Source organism: Anthonomus grandis, chromosome 11 (genome assembly GCF_022605725.1).
Source record: "Anthonomus grandis grandis chromosome 11, icAntGran1.3, whole genome shotgun sequence".
Classification (NCBI taxonomy): Eukaryota; Metazoa; Arthropoda; class Insecta; order Coleoptera; family Curculionidae; genus Anthonomus; species Anthonomus grandis.
Genome location: NC_065556.1, coordinates 21645858 through 21664558, shown reverse-complemented (window position 1 = coordinate 21664558; position 18701 = coordinate 21645858). Strand labels below are relative to the sequence as shown.

Here is an 18701-nt window from a genome sequence, read left to right as displayed (position 1 = left end):
CAGGTGCAAATGTGGAATTTGATTATATCTTTCACAATATTTCGCCAATTTGCATAATTGATACATTAGAACTTTTCTAATAAAATCCTTTAAAGCCGATTGTTCGGATTTTCTAAAAATATTTAATACATTTTTTTAATCATTGTTTAAATCAACAATATAATTTCTTTCACTGGTTTCTATCTTCTCAGAAAAAAATTTAGAATTTGGACTTCATATTACGGTCTTCAAGGAGGCGTAATCCCTTAATTTCTTACAGGTTGTTAAGACATGAGAGTTAAATATCTTTAATTATTTGTTTTTTATTATAGTTTACCTTTTTTCCAGGTTCTCAGTTATTCTTGGCACCATTAATAAGAGATTTAGAAAAAAAAACAGAAAAAATTACTAATTAAACAAATAATGTGAACATCAAACAACAAAATCGAAATAACTAAAAAATGGTTAGTAAAACATTAATAACAAAGAAAATAAGAGCTTAATGGGGCGAACTTAAAGGTTTTTATTGTGCTGGACAGATGAATTTGCCCCAATTTTTCAAGCGGATTAATTTTGAAATTCTTCAGTTGTTTGGGTCTTGGACAGGCTAGAAAAAAATTAAAATAAAAAAGCTAATTGTAAGAATATTAAACAACAAAAATGAGAAAACTAAAAAATGTTCAGTAAGACGGTAACAAAAGGCGAAATAAAGTACCTAAAAGGACACTTTTGATGCTTTTTTGAAGCATAGGAGATGGTTATGCTATAAATTGGCAAACTTTTGGAAAATTATTTATTTCTTCCAGGCACCTGGACAATCAAATTTTGGGGAAAAGTGAAATGCCTTTAATTGGCTTCCTCTTTGTCAAAATTAATGGGTTTTATTGGCTCGCCTACATACGTGCATCCTCCTTTACTTACTTTTGGCACCATTAGCAAAGAATTAAAGAAATACAGAAAAGAATACTATTTTAAGAAATAGTAGAAGAAGTTAAATAAGACAATTGAGAAAATCAAAAGTTTTTTAGTAAAACGTTCATTAAAGGAAAAATAAAGAGGCCTAAAGTGATAATTTTAATGGTTTTACTTTTTCTAAAAAATAGAAGGTTTTACCTCAAATTTTATATTTTTTGGAAATTTCTTAATTTTTTCTAGGTGCTTGGACTACCAAATTATGGGAAAATATTACATGCCTGTAATTCGTTGCATTTTTATCAAAATTCATAAGTTTTATCGACTCGTCTACAGATGTTCAGCAATCTTCAGTTCTTCTAGCTCTAGGTAATTTTTTAAAAACTCCTAAATTTTCTCCAGGCAGTTATTCTAGAAAAATCATTGAAATAAAATACAGGGCAGGGAGATATGGCGATTTTAAAAAAGGCTGCCATGTAATTATTTTCCCCTTTATTTAAAAATCTACTATTTTAATATATTGCTTAAACATTATCCTTTAAATTTAAATAAACCACTGAGCTTCGAAATATTACATTGTTTAGGTGGCGTCGTTTATTCTCGAGGCATTTTTGCAGACGAGTAGCGAAATTCTCTAGGCAGGACACGTTGAACTTTTTGAATTTCTAGCACTATGGTTTCGAATCCATACATTGCCTTTTAACGACAGGCATAAAACTGGATATAGCCTTAAAGAAGATCAACCTGAAAAACTGAACACCTCAAGACGATGAGAGAAGAATTGCAGATTGGATTATCTCAAAAACGAATTAAATAAGACACAGGAACGACTAAGGACTAATGAGATAATACATCAATCACTGGAATTCTGGGTTCCAGAGAAATGATTAAATATTCCATAAAAAGGTCGCGATCAAGAGGTTGAGATATTAGAAGAAACGCGGCAAATTCAATTCAATATTTCTTTGTTCTAAGAGCCATATAATATAAAACTTGTATATACATTAAACAGTTAATTGAATTGTAGCCAAAAGTCAAATGAAGCTAATTTTTCAAAAAACAAATAATTGACAGACAATTTAAAACGAAGTATAACTGTAATAATAATAATAATAATAAAATATATTTATTTAGTAACATGTGCTACATAATGATAATTAAAGATTTTTTTAAAAAATGGAATGTTCTTTTTTCACCTTTTTCAATTTTGCTGGTAACTTATTAAAATAAGGAATGCAACTATTCGTTAACAATTTGTCAGTAGCTAGAAACATTATAGTTTAATGAGCGTGTATCATGATTTTGGTGTATTTTCAAATTTACGCTAAAAAAACAAGTACCAACGGTTGACTTAAGAAAAAAACAACATTTAATATCCCTTAATCAGAAATTAATAAAATATAAACTACAGATAACGTCGTCAGCGTATTGTCAAATTGTCCTACAGGAGCAAAACGCTCCCGAATCCAGAGAACTAATTAAGACATCAAAGATTTCCGGGGGAACAACGTTGTCCTTGTCGGACGTGAACCGTAACTGACGTGACGGTCGGATTGAAACGTTCTCGTTCCTCGCTTGTCCCCAATTCAAAAGAGAGTAAAAAAGGAACTTTTTTAGTAATTTTTACTCATATATTTTATAACAAAAAAAAAACAGAATTTCTAAAAAATCACATACAAAACGTGCATTTTTGTCGAACAATGCGAAAATGCATCGGGGTCACGCTAAGAAAAACTGGGCCGAATAACAAATATGAAATCAATGCCACTCCAGAACTCCAGAAATTTCATCCCGTCCCCCCGACTCCTCGGTGATGCTGCTGTTCCTGCTGCTGCTGCTGCAGTTGCAGCGGGTGTCGCTGTCCGTCTCCTTCAGATTGAAACGTCGACGTCTCGGTGCTGTGACAGGCATTACAATGGAGGAAATTCGAAAAATCGGTGATAAAAGTTCCTAATTTGGGTCGTTTTGTTTTTTTAAGAATTTCCTAACTTTAGAACTTTAGTAGTTTTAGAACTTTGGTAAAACAGATGTTCGTCAAAAATCATATCTTTATTCTAAATTTAAATCAAATCCAAAAGAATTTTGGAAAATATTAAGTTATTTATTAAAGTATTAATTTAGCCTCGAAGAACTCCAAGTATATTTTAAAAGTTCTAAAAAATTTAGTAACTACTTTGTTAGCTTTATCTTACTCAGCAAGATTCAAAACATGCTAAGTAACATTATTGACACTAAATAGTAATAAAACAAACTCCAAGTCACAGATCTCAATTTTATTAAATTAAATTAAATTTTATTAAATTTGCCCTAGCTCTGTCTGATTTTACCAATTTGAACTTAATTTCTACCCTTGATTTGTATCATGTAGTGCTGTTCTCTGCTTCTTTTTTATTTTTTTTATTAGTGAATACACAAGTGGATCTGATGATGCCTAGTATGGGCGAAACGCGTGTAATTCTAGGACTTTAATTTAATAAATTTGAGGCCTGTGACTTGGAGTTTGTTTCATTATTATTTAATGTAAGCCAATCTCTTTGAGAAAAGATGGACTATTTCTTGGGATTATTGACACTAGGTATGCTATATCTAATTCCTTCTCAGAAGTTACTTCTGCTTATGTTATGAACATTTTTAGCAGTATTAAATCGGACTCTACTGGTTCAGATAAAATAAAGATATCTATAATTTTTCCTTTACTCATTGATGTTTTTACCTTAATAATTTTCTAGTCAGTGGAAATATACTAATGTAATTCCTATTCAGAAAATCTCAGAATCTAATCGCTTGACTGACCTTCCTGTCCTTGAAAGCAAACAAATTGCCCATAGTTCAACGTCAATGCTAATTCTAGCCTTTCAATGTTCTAAGAATTTACCCCTTTCAAAATAAGATCGACTCGTCTTGTAAAAAAATAACCAAACAGAGTCCCAATTAGCTTTTTAATTTTTGCTACTTTTGAAATTCCAATCAACTCTGATATTCAGAAAAATGACAGCAACTACTGCAAATTTGGCAGTGTTATTCAGAATTAAAAGATCTTTGAAGTAAGGATCGCAGGATTCATCTTTCTATTTGGGATTTTAACCAAATTAACCCACTTACTCCTAAGGGGTAATTGGCATGAGGGTGCCGCTCATTAAAAATTGTCTCCCTCAAAAACAAAATCGACGTGTCCAAGGTTTAAAAAAAAATTAAAAAATGTTTTTTACGCCGAAAGTTTTTTATTTTTGTTTTACTTGTGTCAAATTAAAATTCTCTGTATGTGTCACGACTTGTAGGTAAACACTTATGATGTGTGATAATTTAATAGTTTAATTTGATTTAATTCCTGGTATGTTTGCTTCGACTTCCTTAAAGAAGGCTGCTTCTAGATAAAATGCTTCAAGCATTAAAATTAAGTTTTCGTTTTAAGTCACTCAGACCAGAAATTCAGATGGTCAAAGTCTAATTTATTTAAAACCAGGCGCTTTTTATAACTCCTATTGGTGGCTCCTTATTTGTATCACATCAAGTGCTTTAAGTAAAATCTGTATTATTGTGACGAATTCATAATGAATTATTTATTTCATTTTAGGTTTTTCTGATAATTTCAAAAGAATTGCTAAATAATTTAATATAAGAACTATTTTTAAATCCCAAAAACACATTACGATATTTATTAACAAAAACTAAACCTTTTAATTAAAATGAATAAAAATGTAATATATAAAATTCTGTGTACTTGTGGTAAATTTTACATAGGTGAAACTTGTAGACCATTACCAAAAAGAATTATTGAACATAAATCTTACATAAAAAACAATGATTTTCAAAAATCTAAAATTACACAACATGCATTTGACAGTAACCATAGAATAGACTGGAATGCTTTCTCAATTTTAGCAAAGGACCCAATTTCTAAATTAGGTTAACGTGCATTTATAGTGTCAAATGAAGATAAATGCTTAGCTACTTGTTCGCTTGATTTTAATAATACATGGATTCCTTTGCTAAAAAGAGAGATCGAACAGGGTATTCTCAAAATTGATTATTGATTTAAAATATTTGATATTCATATATTTTCTATCATTAATTTACATTAAGATCACACCCCTTTAATTTTAAAGAAGTAACGTTTGAATTTTTTGTTATCTTTCAAAACAGTTTTATAATTATTTAACCTATTCTCGATTTAGGATGGAGTTTTAAAGATATTATATATAGCAGATTTGTAAGATAAGTATATTGTGTTTATATTTTTAATTTAACTTAATTTTACTTTAATTACCTTGATAACGGTAGTAGATATAACTACCGAAACCTTGGTTCAAATTAGGTATTGTTTAAAAGTAGGTCTTCTTGTTGTTTTTATCGTTTTTTTAAATTTTAATATGCATAACAATGTTAGGCAGGAAATTGAAAAGAAGAAACGACGTCAGAGATTACTAGCATTGATTGAATAATAGTATTCAATCAATTCAATTGATTGAATAATAGTATTCAATCAACGTTAATAGATTAAACCTTAGCTCCTAGGTATATAAAAAATCTATTATACCTCACGTAAATTATTGTATTTAAATCTTATTGAACTTAAATTTAATTAAGTATATCGAACGGTATAATTATAGATTTGAGTTCATATTTCTTTTAAATACGTTAATAAGTCTATTTTATTTTTGTTTTCAATTTTTTGAGCGTGAACGTGTAATTTCTAAATTGATTTTTGCTCTAAGTGACGTAATACCCAATAAAATAAGTAACTCATCAAGTGCTATATTTTCCAATTTGAAAGGTTCACTAAGGAATATCCTGCCAATTTTGCAGCCGGCTCTTGGACTCGTATAAATAAAACAAAATCGTCCCAGGGGATTTTATTTATTTATTGTTTTTAAGACGACCTCTATCCAGCATTTTAAAACTTAAAACTGTCATTTTGACATAACCAGGAACCACCGCCATATTTAAAAAAATTTATCCAGTTTTAGTTTTGTCCATCTTAACCCTAAACCGTGGTCCGCGAATTCGAAAAGGGTGGCAGGGGGCACGTAACTAAAAAAGGGGACCCGTTAGGGGGTGGAATGGGGGGAGGAAACTTAAGGGGGGTATTGTCGCCGGAGCCCGGGCAGACGTCTTTTGACCTGAGCGTGCATCGCTTTGAGCCACAGACTGATCGATCGACGGCTGGCTGACGGGAGACGGACAGCTCAGAAACTGACGGAAAAGGGTGAGGAAGAGGGGGCGAGGAGGGCTAGTAAGGGGTGGTAAGGCGACGCTACTGACTGACCTGGGAGAAAATGCAGTTTGGAGAAGCGAAACTCCCGCTGATGCGGGGGGAGGGAGTTCGAAGGGGCGAAGGGGGGTGTAGAACACGAGGATGATGCGATGCGGCATTCTTTGTTCTGTTTGTTAAGGTGCGCCCTTGTTTCGTCGCGTGATTGAAAATTTTTACTGGAGATAATTAGTTTGATGGATGGATGGGATGGTGGGGTGGTGTAATTGAGGGAGGGAGGGTTGAAATTTATTGTTTTAGCAGCATCGAGCGATGCCTAATTACCGATTGGAGTTTTAAAGGTAAATGCTCACGAAGCATGCAACCTTGTTGGCAGCAAACAACTGAATGCGATATTGAAAAGTGCCATTCAAGAAGAACGATTTACGGGAAAAAATTCAATTGCATTTTCGATGCATAACTTAAATGGATAGGATGGTCACTTAATTAAAATATGCTCTTTTTTTGCAATGAAATCTTCTTAAAATCACTAAGAGACTATAAAACATTTTATTACACACTAACGGGCAACTTTGATCCGGTAAATGACAGGTTACAGGCCAATTTGTGGACGTTGCCGGACCATTTAATTTTTTTTTGTCGGTCTCAAGTTATCTCGGAAGGTTAATTTGACCCTTCTTGCTGATGAAATTTCGACCGAACTTAATCATAATCTTCGGTTAAATTGTGTTGTTTGTTTTTTTTTTATAGTAGGGAATTAATCAGATATATGGATCTGAGGGCCGATCAGACTTAGATTATGATAAAAGTTAATCTGTTTTCTCAAACGTATTTACCAGTATGGTTTAGGTGAAAATATTACAAACTAACGGATTTTTTATTAGATTTTTTGCATATGATACAATAGCCTTTAATATGCTTAGGAAAATATAGCGTTAAGTTAAGGAAAAAAACGTTATTTTTACTTTGAAAATATCGTAAAACTATGATAAATAATAAACATTAGATTTAAAATTAAAAAAAAATCATTAAAATAAAATATACGTATTCGAACGATAAAATTAAAAAAAATACCTTAATTTAATTGCATATTTGAATATCATTTTAGTTCTAACCAATTACTCTTTACAACAATTTTCGGTATTCGCAAAAATAAAGGTACTCTTGAATATTTTTGACAAATATCGTATATAACTAATAGAATTTTATATTTCATTATTGCATCTTAGGTTTTGGACTATGCAGTACTTTTTCGCATAAAACTAACAAAAAAGTTTCCCATATCTTGCCAGCCTGCTTAAGTAAATACACTGTATAATAAACATTTTTAAATCTGTTAACTAAAGACCCACAAATATCTTTCTCTATGAAAAAAAATTTAATTAAAAATAAAAATTAAATAATTAATAAAAAGCTATGGTACCCAATTAAGTTATGCACTATTTATGCTAATTTATAATCCAGTTATTGTAGTAGGTGCTTCTTCCTTTTTATGAAGGTTATCTGCATTAAAAACCTAATCAAATAATAACAAAAACTATTATTAAGAGACTAAGAATTAAACAATAAATAACGGGTTGCGTATCGAATTTAGCTATGCATTATTATAACAAACTTATGGCAAATGATCTGAAGCAAAAAAAAAGTTCATTTATCAATAAAAGTTAATTAACCATAGTCCTTCCTTTACTCCTTCATAAACGTAACGGACCAAACCGAAAAACCAAAGTGCATTTCCACTAATTTAATGAATACATTAAGCATAATATAATGCGCTAATTTTACATATTCTTTAGGTAATATACTTATGTGTGTGCGTAACCAACATGGCCGTCACCCGATGGTAGATAAGCGGTTGCATCGCGTATTTTTTTCCAGCGAAACCTGTTCGATGCTTTTCTTTTGCATATCGCTCCGAGACAAACCAGAATTTTAAAATTACACGGCAAAGGAGGCTTAAGTAGGCAGAATAAAATTGCCTCGGTCAATATGGGTATCGAGCGACTTGTTTTAGATTATATTGAAATTGCTACGTGTGTCTTTTATTAGTCTATAAAATGTTTAAATTTGAATTTTTTCTCAGGGCCAATTAGTATAATAGAAAAGTATGAAATAAAAACACCTAATAGTCCTATATGACCTTTCTGTCTGTCTTAAGCAGTATTCAAAGATAGCATTACTTGTGTAATTACCATCAAAATTAACATATTTAGCTAATTATTGACCTTAATATATTGCAAATATATGGATTATACAATTATGCCGTGTAACACCTCTCTCGTTAAATGTATAGCTACTTTAATTAAATCCTTTTAACGTGGCAGTATCGAGTAATAAAGAACCAAAGGTTGTGAAGAGGTTTTTCTATATAGCCTACTCAGTCTGAGGTATTATAAAGAAGGGTAATTATATAAAAAAGCTATGTCCAGAATATCCCGAATTTCCTGCAGGAATTTTAAACAAATATTTAATATATTATTATTGCATATTTAACGAACTGCTATATGTAAAACGAGTATATTTATCACCCCAAATTAAAAAACAAGGTTGATAATAAAACAGACGAGAGACGACACTAAATTCATTAATTTGACGATAGTTACCATGTAGACGTTCTAATAACCATAAATTAACTGTGGAATATGTGAGCGGCTGACAAAAATACCATCTGCCATTATTTAAAAAAATAATATTAAATTGATAAACAAAACTATAAATCAGTTACTGATTGACATCTGATTTACGCTATGGCGTATTAAGTTGGGTATCTTATTTAAATAAGAATATAATTGGCTGGATTTATACTTGGGACCATTAAAAGGAATATTTTTAGTAAAACCAAGGTATTTATTTTCAGAAAATTCTATTTTTCTCACTAGTTTTATGTTGTTCATGTAAACTAAAATTTTATTGGATCTCTACTGATTGGAATCTAAAATAACTATTTCTGATTATACAATTCGACCCTAAACTGCATGGAATTATTAAATCATTATTTTTCTTCTAAATAGTTGTAAAAGAGAAATTACGTTTTGTACTTATATACTATAATTAAAATGATATTTCTGATTTTTCTTGAAATTCAACGGCCTGGAATTAAAACATAATTTTCTTCCAAGCAGTTGAGGAAGACAATTCACCCTTCAGATTTATATAATTAAAGCCTCAACTGCTTGAATAATTATTTCCACAGTTAAATATATTCTTCATCTTCTTCATCTAGATCTTCAACTTCTTAACAAGGAAAGTTTTTAGGCAGTTGTTTAAAATTAACATATTTTCTTAAGCAGATGGTTTTAGATTTATTGTCTTCGCAGTTTGAACTGCCCGCTAATGAAATTGTGTTTTTCTTCCAAGCAGTTGAAGAAATTAAAGAATATGTTACCTTGGTTCTTTTAAGCAGTTTCAACTATCTTAAATGAATTATTTTGGTCCTCATTTACAAATCGACATGCTGTTACCTTTTTCATACATTCTGGATTAAAATATTCATTTTATGATGTAAAACAGCCCCACTTGGTATTTTAGGGCTTTTATCATAACATTCGTAGGTCCCCAATACCGTGACCATTTAAAATAAAAATCCCAAAAAAATATAAATAAAATACAACCTAAATCAAAATAACAGCATTTCGTTCCCGACAATTTGTGTTTATTTATATTACCGTACGAAATATTATTGCGTTCGTTATTATACCGGCTAACAATGGCCGGCTACATATAAATCCGTCAACTTTCGAAACGGTTATTTTCAAAAGCGCATGATTTAGGATCCCTAGTGATAACTTTGGGTCATGCAACTTTTACAGTATTATGAACTAGTTCTTTTTTTGTGTTTAAATGTCCGTTTTTATTTTACATTCTAGAAACTTTCAGATTTTTTTTCGTATTCTGAAGTAAAATTATAAGAAAATACATTAACATTATTAAACGTATATTGTATCTAATTTAGCCATACATTATTATTTGCTTAAATTATTTTCCAACATATTTATCTTTCCACTTATTATTTTCTGAACAAGCTATCCATGACTCTTTGATTAAAAGAATATTTAAAATGTAATAATAGTGTAAAAACAATTCAAATATAGGAAAAGCCCATAAAATATTTAATAATGCATAACTTAAATGGATACGATACTGGCCCAATTATTTTATTATTATTCTATTTATTGCTTTATTAATTTTTGATGAAGTATCTATAATTACTAGCCGACTTAAATATAATATAAAATTAAGAAAATAAGTCTACGATGTTAAATAATGCATAACATAAAAGGATTCTATACTCACTTACTTATTGATTATCTAATCACTTTAATTTTTTTAAAGATTATAAACATTTCTGAGCAGTAAATTATGGAGGAATTAAAAGAGGAAGAAAGATTTTTCATAAATAAAAAATTGTGTGATTATTTTAAATTATTTATTGTTTAACTTATAAGCGTGATGTCCATTTAAACTATACATTACAAAATTTTGTTGGTTTTCTTTCTTATTAAAATACACTGTTTGTATTTTAAATATTCTTGACGTTTTTTTTGTCATAATTTTATATTTATTTCGTTAATAAAACATTGTAAATAATTTTTTTTAATAATTAGAAAGTCATATATTATATAATTAACTTTATTATGTAAAAGATATGTATTTTTTGTTTATTTTATATAATTTCTAACAGTTTAGTAACATTTTTATATTTAACCTCTAAAAGTGAAAAGCTTCATTAAAAAAATTATTATTTATTAGTGAATATTACATTATTATTATTATTTATTACATTATAATTATTATTACTATTAAAATATTAATAAAAATTATGCATATTAAACATAATTATAACAACAACACATTTATATTAAATAAACAAACCTAATAAGAATATTTTTTTTATTTTAAATAAGTTTGTCATAATTATATTTTTAAGAAAAAATAAACACTAATTTCATAATTATTATATAATTTTTTTACCATTAAAAACAAATCTTATAAGCATTATTTACAAATTTAAACATACATATTCTTTTAACTTTTTTAAAGAAAACAAAACTGTTTATTTAATGTAAATGTCTATTACTTTATTCATATTTTTATTTTAAATAAGTAAAAGTTAATTTATTAAAAGAAATATGAAGACTTTAAGTTGATAACTTAAATACCTTTTTTGGTAATTTGCAATTAAAGTTAACGGTTTTAAAGAAAAATTATTTTATTAAAATTTAAATGTTTTTTTAATAGTTCCTATATAAATAAATAATAATTGAATAGCAACTATGCAGTAGTATTTTAATAATAACGAGAGCTCAATTAAAAATAAACAAATCAATAAATATCTAATTAATTAAATAATTGGCGGAATATCGCGTCCATTTAAGTTATGCATTAATAACCATTTTAGGCTATTTTCCTTAACTAAAATAATTATTTGGTTGTAAATAAAATTGCAAATATCTTTTTTTTTATTTAAGTCCATATTTTCTAAATGTAAATGAATTTTTTAAATATCAAATAAACGCCATTAAATAAACATTTATATAAATAAAAAAAACATTATTTTTTCTTTTAAATAGTTAAAAGAAAGTGTCGGATTTTATTTGAAAATAAATTATATAATCTTTTTAAGGGACAAAATAAATATATACATAACCATTACAGAATTATTATTTATTATTTAAAGAAATATAATTGCTGCAAACTTACTTAAAATTCAATTAAAATAGTGTTTATCAGGATTTTTTTTTGTAATGCCTAACTTAAATAGTATTTCACCCATCTATTTAAATATTAATGTTAATATTGTAATATTTACTGTTAAAGTATCATTTTTTATTAAAGCTCCTATAAAAACTAGAAAGCTATCAATAAATAAAGAGTTAAATTTAATAAAGTGAATACTAATGTCATGTACAAAGAAATAATTGGTACCAAAGATTTGGCGTTGATAACTAACTTTTTATTATTTTTTTAAAGTGTCACTTTGAATTGAAAATGAAATATTATATAATATAAACAAAAAAATATTAATTTGCTTTTAGATAATTGATAGCTAATTGTCATAAGAGGAATTCAAATTACATAATAAAATTAATTATATATGTCATAATATGGCTTTTTAATAACTTAAAAATTAGTAGCAAGTTTATATAAAAGAGTGAATTAAAAAATTATAACAACAAAATTTTTTTTTATGAAGAAAGTAAACGAACAAAATTTAATAATGCATAATTTAAATGTGTACGATACACATAAATTAACTACCTATTAAATTACGTTAAATAACGATAGTTCCTATAAAGCGCCATTTCTTTATCAAAGACCTTATAAAACTGAGACATACAGGAAATTTCTTTATAAAAAAATTTATACAAAACCTAAATTATAACAAAAAATATTTTGTATTAAAAAAAACTCTAAGAAGTTAATTAACGAAGAAGCATAACTTTAATACTTACGATGCTCACATATTTAATATTAAACTATTTTAAATAATAAAAATCGTTACAAAATGATGCAAATTGGACACCTGTTTTCTATAATATACTTGTCACAAAGTCACAAAGCGTTAGCAAATTTAATTAAAAAGAAAAAGAAATTTTAACCTAGAGAAAAGTAAAAAAAAATATAATGTATAACTTAAAAGAATACGATACCTTATTAATTAATAAACCATTTATCAATGTTATTTTTATTAAGTTTTATATAAGCGCCACACAAGTATAAAAAAATATAGTTTTTACTTAAAGGTATAAATAAGTATGTAGGCAATTATTTCATATTTAAACAATAAATTTTGATTTAGAATTTAGGACTCAAATTAAAAAATTTATTTACAATTTCAGTTATAACCAAATAATTATTTTAATTAAGGAAAATAGCCTGAATCGGTTATTAACGCATAACTCAATTAGATGCGATACTCACCCAATTATTTAATTACCAATACATTTATCGATTTTTTGGTTTATTTTTTATCGAGTTTTTGTGTTAAAAAACTACTATATTATTATACTAGATATCTAATTAGTATTTTTTTAAATTGTTAATTTTAATTGCATATTATTTAATAATTTGCCCAACCTCTTAAACTCTTCATAGCTTTTTCAACAGATTCATTTTGATAAAGTAACAAACGCTTATACACAATAAACAAAAAATATTTTTCTTCTAAAAGGCATAAAAAAATATATAAAATACTTATATAATAATAGTACATATTTTTCACAAATATAATTGATGCATAACTTAAATAGGCACGATACTCACCTAATTATATTAGTATTTATAAATTATGAAATATTTTTTTATATTTTTTAAAGGACCTTGTATAAAAATTTAAAAGCTTTTCATATATAAACGAGTAGATTTAATAAAATTAATGTTAAATTCATAAAAAAATTAATGGTACCAGAAAATTATCCCCGAAGTATTTACTAAACTGCTTAACTTTAAATAGTTATCCCTAAATAAGAATATAAATAAAATAATAAATTTTTTATAAAATAAATAAAAAATAGATTTTATACAAGTAATAGTTAATTATCGAGCAAGTGGATTAAATTACAAAATAAAATTAATTATATATTATAAAGTTTTTTAGTTATTTAAAAAAAGTGTAATTAACAAATTTATATTAAAGAGACAAATACAGAATTAAAATTATAACAAAAAGAAATTAAGCAAATTTATAATATAAAAATTGTTTATTGTTAAGAAAGAGAACCAACAAAATTTAATAGTGCATTATTTAAATGGATACGATACCCATAACTTACTAAATTATTTTAAGTAATTAAAATTGTTACGAAATGAACCAAACTAAACATATTTTTTTATTATCAAAAATCTTTATATATAGAAAAAATTTCCAAATTTTGCTAATGCTAATAAAACATTTACTATAAAAAAATAAACATATAACTTAAATTATATACAAAATAATTTAATATTATAAAAAACTTTAAAAAATTTAATATTGCATGACTTTAATGCTTCTGATGCCAATTTTATTAATAAAAATTATTATAATTATACGCAAATTGGACACCTATTTTATATTATTATAAACAATTTAAACAACCAGGGAAGTTCCGCAAAAAAAGTTTTATTGCAAGGCATAAACCTTACATTTCATTCTTTTAGGACAATCTGCATATAGGGCACAATTTCTTATTTATGACGAATTTTATCGAACAGAAAAATTGCCCAAATTTTCAAACGCTAATAATAATTAATTTATTATAAAAAATTTACATTATAAAAAATATGCAAAAATAATTATTCGAAAAAAAAAATCGCAAAAAGTTTCATAATGCATAATTTTAATCCGGATGATGCTCATATCTTTAACATTAATCTAAATTTAATTATCAAAATCATTGTAAAATTACGTGAATTGGACATACATTTATATACAATTTTAACAATCGAGAAAGTTTTAATGCAAAGCATAAAACTTACATTTCATTCTTTTAGGACAGTCCTGCTTCCTTCTGGGCATCTTGGCTGAAGTGGATGGGGCACCAGCCTCCAACCTCCTCAAGTGTCGCAAAATTTTGAAAGTTTATTCTAGCACCCCTTTAGCAAAAAAATCCCATATTCATCAGAAACGATTTTCGACAAAAGAAAATGTTTTTTTTTTTATAACAAATATATGGCACAAGCGTATTTATATTAAAATATATATATATATATATCTGTTTGTAAACAACCAATTTTTTTTCTTAAAAACAAAAAAAGATAAATAAATAAACGCACATCACAGATTCGTATACATCGTGGGAGATCGGTAGCGATCGGGCAAGGAGACGAGCCGTCAAGTGACAAGATTGACAGGTGAAAGCATCAAAACATCATCGCGTCCTTGTCACTCGCCGAAACAAATGAGCATCAAAACAAATGACGCGACATTCGTACGTTCGTTTGTTCGTTCTGGCGACCTTCTCGCGAGCAGCGCCTTCGCGAACTAAATGAGTGACAGCGCGGAACGCGACGTTTCCCTCCTCTTCCCACCTCCCTCCTCCTCCTCCGATGTTCACTTGCTCTCTCACTCTCTCTTCAACGTTTCGCGATGGACGCTACGACGACGTCCGCGACGCCGAAGAAGAGAGACAACGACGCGCCGTTTCGTCAGCTTTTGAATTCGAAACGTCGTCGTGCGTATGGAAATTCGAAGCTTGTTGGAGATGTTGGATAAGAAGAGGAAGGAAAAAGATGCGAATTTCAGATTGTTTTTGATGGATTTTTTTGATCTTTAAACGAGCCTCTCGTGATTAAATGTGAGATTTTTTTAATATGACTTGCTGACGGTATAAACTGTTAATTTTAGAAGAACATCAAATTAGTGGTCAGGTTTTACCTCAAAAACAGCATTTAGAAGAAAAAGCTAAAAATGCTGAATAATGCATAACTTAAATGGATACGATACTCACCAAACTATTTTTAATTTTATGTAGTTACATATTTTGGTTTTTTGTATAGAGTTTTTTAAGAAATCATTAAGAGTAGTATACACAATGCTGCAAAAGACAAAAAAGCACAAATTACGTTATGGTTTTATGAAACACAAAACTCCAAAAATAATGATCTTAATTGATGCCTTACTCACTTAATTATTTTACATATATATTATATAACGAAATATTTAATTAATATAATTCAAAATAAAGTAATTAAGGTAAGAAAAGATTTAAATGTGCATAAATAGTGCGCAATAATGTATGACAAACATCAAATCTTAATAATATTTTTTGTACTTTTTTTGCACAAAATATTTAATGAAGCATAACTTAAATAAACACAGTACACACTAAATTATTGTATTCATAATTATATTAAGAGGGTTGAGAGATGTTATAGAGTTCTACATAGGAATGCCATAGATCTATATAATATATTTTTTAATGGAATATATTCCTGCCTTGTTTTTAAACATAGAACGCTAAAGCCATCTAAAAATCATTTAGAAACCTAATTGTAACAAATAATTTAAATTGGTTTAAAAAAAAACCTTTTAATGCAAAACAATGTATAAGTTAAATTAATAGGGTTTTTATTATAAATTACTTTAATATTAACATGCTTAGGAATTTTCTTTTCAGAAATTATGAATTGTCAATGTCGCATTAATCCATAAATGATTACCAATAAAAAAAATATATATAAATAGCTTATCCTGAATTTTATTTGATTGGTGCATGACATATTTTCATAGATATGACTCAGAAATAATACTTATTTATCCACAAAAAAACTGCATAACTTTTAGAAAAACGATCTTCATTTAGCCATTCATTCCTATTATTTATATAAAAAAATTTGTATTAATTGAGTCAAATGCTATAAATAATTTATTTACAAAATTAAGGCATTTGATTCTAAATAATTTCTTTCAAGAAAAAAACAACAATTAATAACTTAAAAATTATTTAATACCTAATTTTGAAACTAACTTAAAAATATTAAAGTCACCAAAAAATTAATACGAATGCAAAATTTAAAATATTATTTTAAGACTGCAAATATAATTTATATTATGTATGATTAATAATTGCGTTTTATATAATACAAAAGCCTGAAAAAATAGTCATTAATTTAGAATTCACATATGAACTTCTAGGCAATATTTTAAATTGAATGCTTGCTATTATACTTAATTTTGAAAAAGAATGTAATATAGCACTCAATACATTTATCCTCAACTTAAACAGGTTTAAATGGGACAAAAATTGCTGACAATGGAGCTTTTTTATATTATTCATGGCAAAATGAGAAAAACCAATGGATTAAAGTCGTAACGTGAGCTAAGATCCACCCAGGATTATGTAAAGTTTTCCAAAAATCATTTTGAAACTTAAATGTTTAAATTAAATTTAATTTAAAAAGGAAAATATTTTGTTATAAAATAATGCATTAGTTAACTATATATGATTTTTTGGATAATATAATATCAATATCTTGTTCTAAACGTAAATAATTTGGTGGTCAGTAAATAATTATTCAAACTAATTATGAGCCACAAAAAAGCATAACTTAAATGCGTTTTCTCATTTATTTCTATTGTTGGCATAAAAATTTATTTATTTAATAATTCATGCATAATATATATTAATTTTAAAATACTTTATTACTTCTTATTATATTAAAACCTAGTTAACTTCAAATGCACAATTAACTAAAAATTTAAAGTCATATAAAAAGATACTGTATTAATTAAGAAATAAATAAATACGAGTAATATGATATAGAAGCAGAAAATGCTAAAAAGCTTTCAATATAATATCATATAGATTTACCATTAATAAAAATAATATAAAAAAAATTGGTGACAATAGAGCTTTTTTAGCATTAAAGGCTCTCTAACACATATTAAACTTTCTATCTATTTAGCCAATAAATTCAAATTTTGTCTATAAGATTATTTTTCAGACACATTTTAAGCTAAACTTGTAACAAGTACAAAAAAAATAATATTTTCAATAAGAAAATTAAAATTATTAAGAAATCAAATGTGATTAATAAAATGTTTTATATGGTTATGGAAGTTGATGCCACTACGATGAAACCGTTGTTTGGTGTACAACGAATATAGAATTTAGGAGAAAAGAGTGTATGCTGTAAATATCATGATTTTAAAAATTGTAATGTAAATACTGCAAAATATGCAAATTGTATTTTGTCTAATAAAACGCATGGTCTTGGTTTAAATACATGTTCAGATGGTCGTAGATGTAAATTCTACAAACAAAAATATGCAAAGAAGAAAACTACAATTGCCACTCAATGTACTTAAGCAAATAAGTAGGTACATTAGGTAGCAATTAGATTTAAGTATTGTAGATTTAAGTGTTATATGAATAAGAGGTATAATATTATTTTAATAACTAATTATTGGAAACCCAAGATTTTGCTTTTAAGTGAGCCTCAAATAACTTCTATATTGAATTATGCGGAACAATTATCCACGAATAAAAAAGATGCTTAGTTTAAGGAGCTTTATAATGAATATCAAGATGAAGTTAGCGGTTTTAACAGCACCTTATAATAAATTAAAAATATTAATAGTTTTAAGTTTTGCCGCAAAAATAGTATGTTTTTAGGAGGAAAATGTTGAATAATGCATAACTTAAATGAGTATGATACTCACAAAATTAATTTTATTTTAATTTATTTACAGTTTTTATTTTGTTTAGGGTTTTTCATGGTTTTATAGGAGATAATACTTTAAAAAATAATTTTAATGCATTACTTACATAAATGCGTTACTGAGTGAATTATTTTACATTCATATTGTATAATAATATATTTAATTAATTGACTGAAAAAATAATTAAGAAAGAAAGTTTATAAGACAGAATTATTAATATTAGAATCCTAATTAAAAGAAATATACAAAATATTTAATGATGCATAACATTAATGGATGCGACACTTGCTAAATTATTATATTTATTGTCATTTTAAGAGGGATAAGAGATACTATACGAATTTATACATTTTATATATAGTATTACATATATTTCTAATACATTATAACCATGACTTTCCCTGAAAATTATAGAGCTAAACCCTGATTTTAAAATTTAGGTATTACAAAGAATAA

The 18701-nt window shown here is 26.9% G+C and overlaps 1 protein-coding gene across 1 annotated transcript in view; it reads right to left on the bottom strand.

The window, feature by feature from the left end:
- LOC126741979 (protein tiptop) overlaps positions 1-15051 on the bottom strand; it is a 281714-nt gene extending 266663 nt beyond the window's left edge. The window contains exon 1 of the mRNA XM_050448484.1: positions 14561-15051. Within this exon, the coding sequence (XP_050304441.1) occupies positions 14561-14600 (40 nt within the window). The 5' untranslated portion in view covers positions 14601-15051. The remainder of the gene's footprint in view (positions 1-14560) is intronic.
- Positions 15052-18701: the final 3650 nt, after the last annotated feature.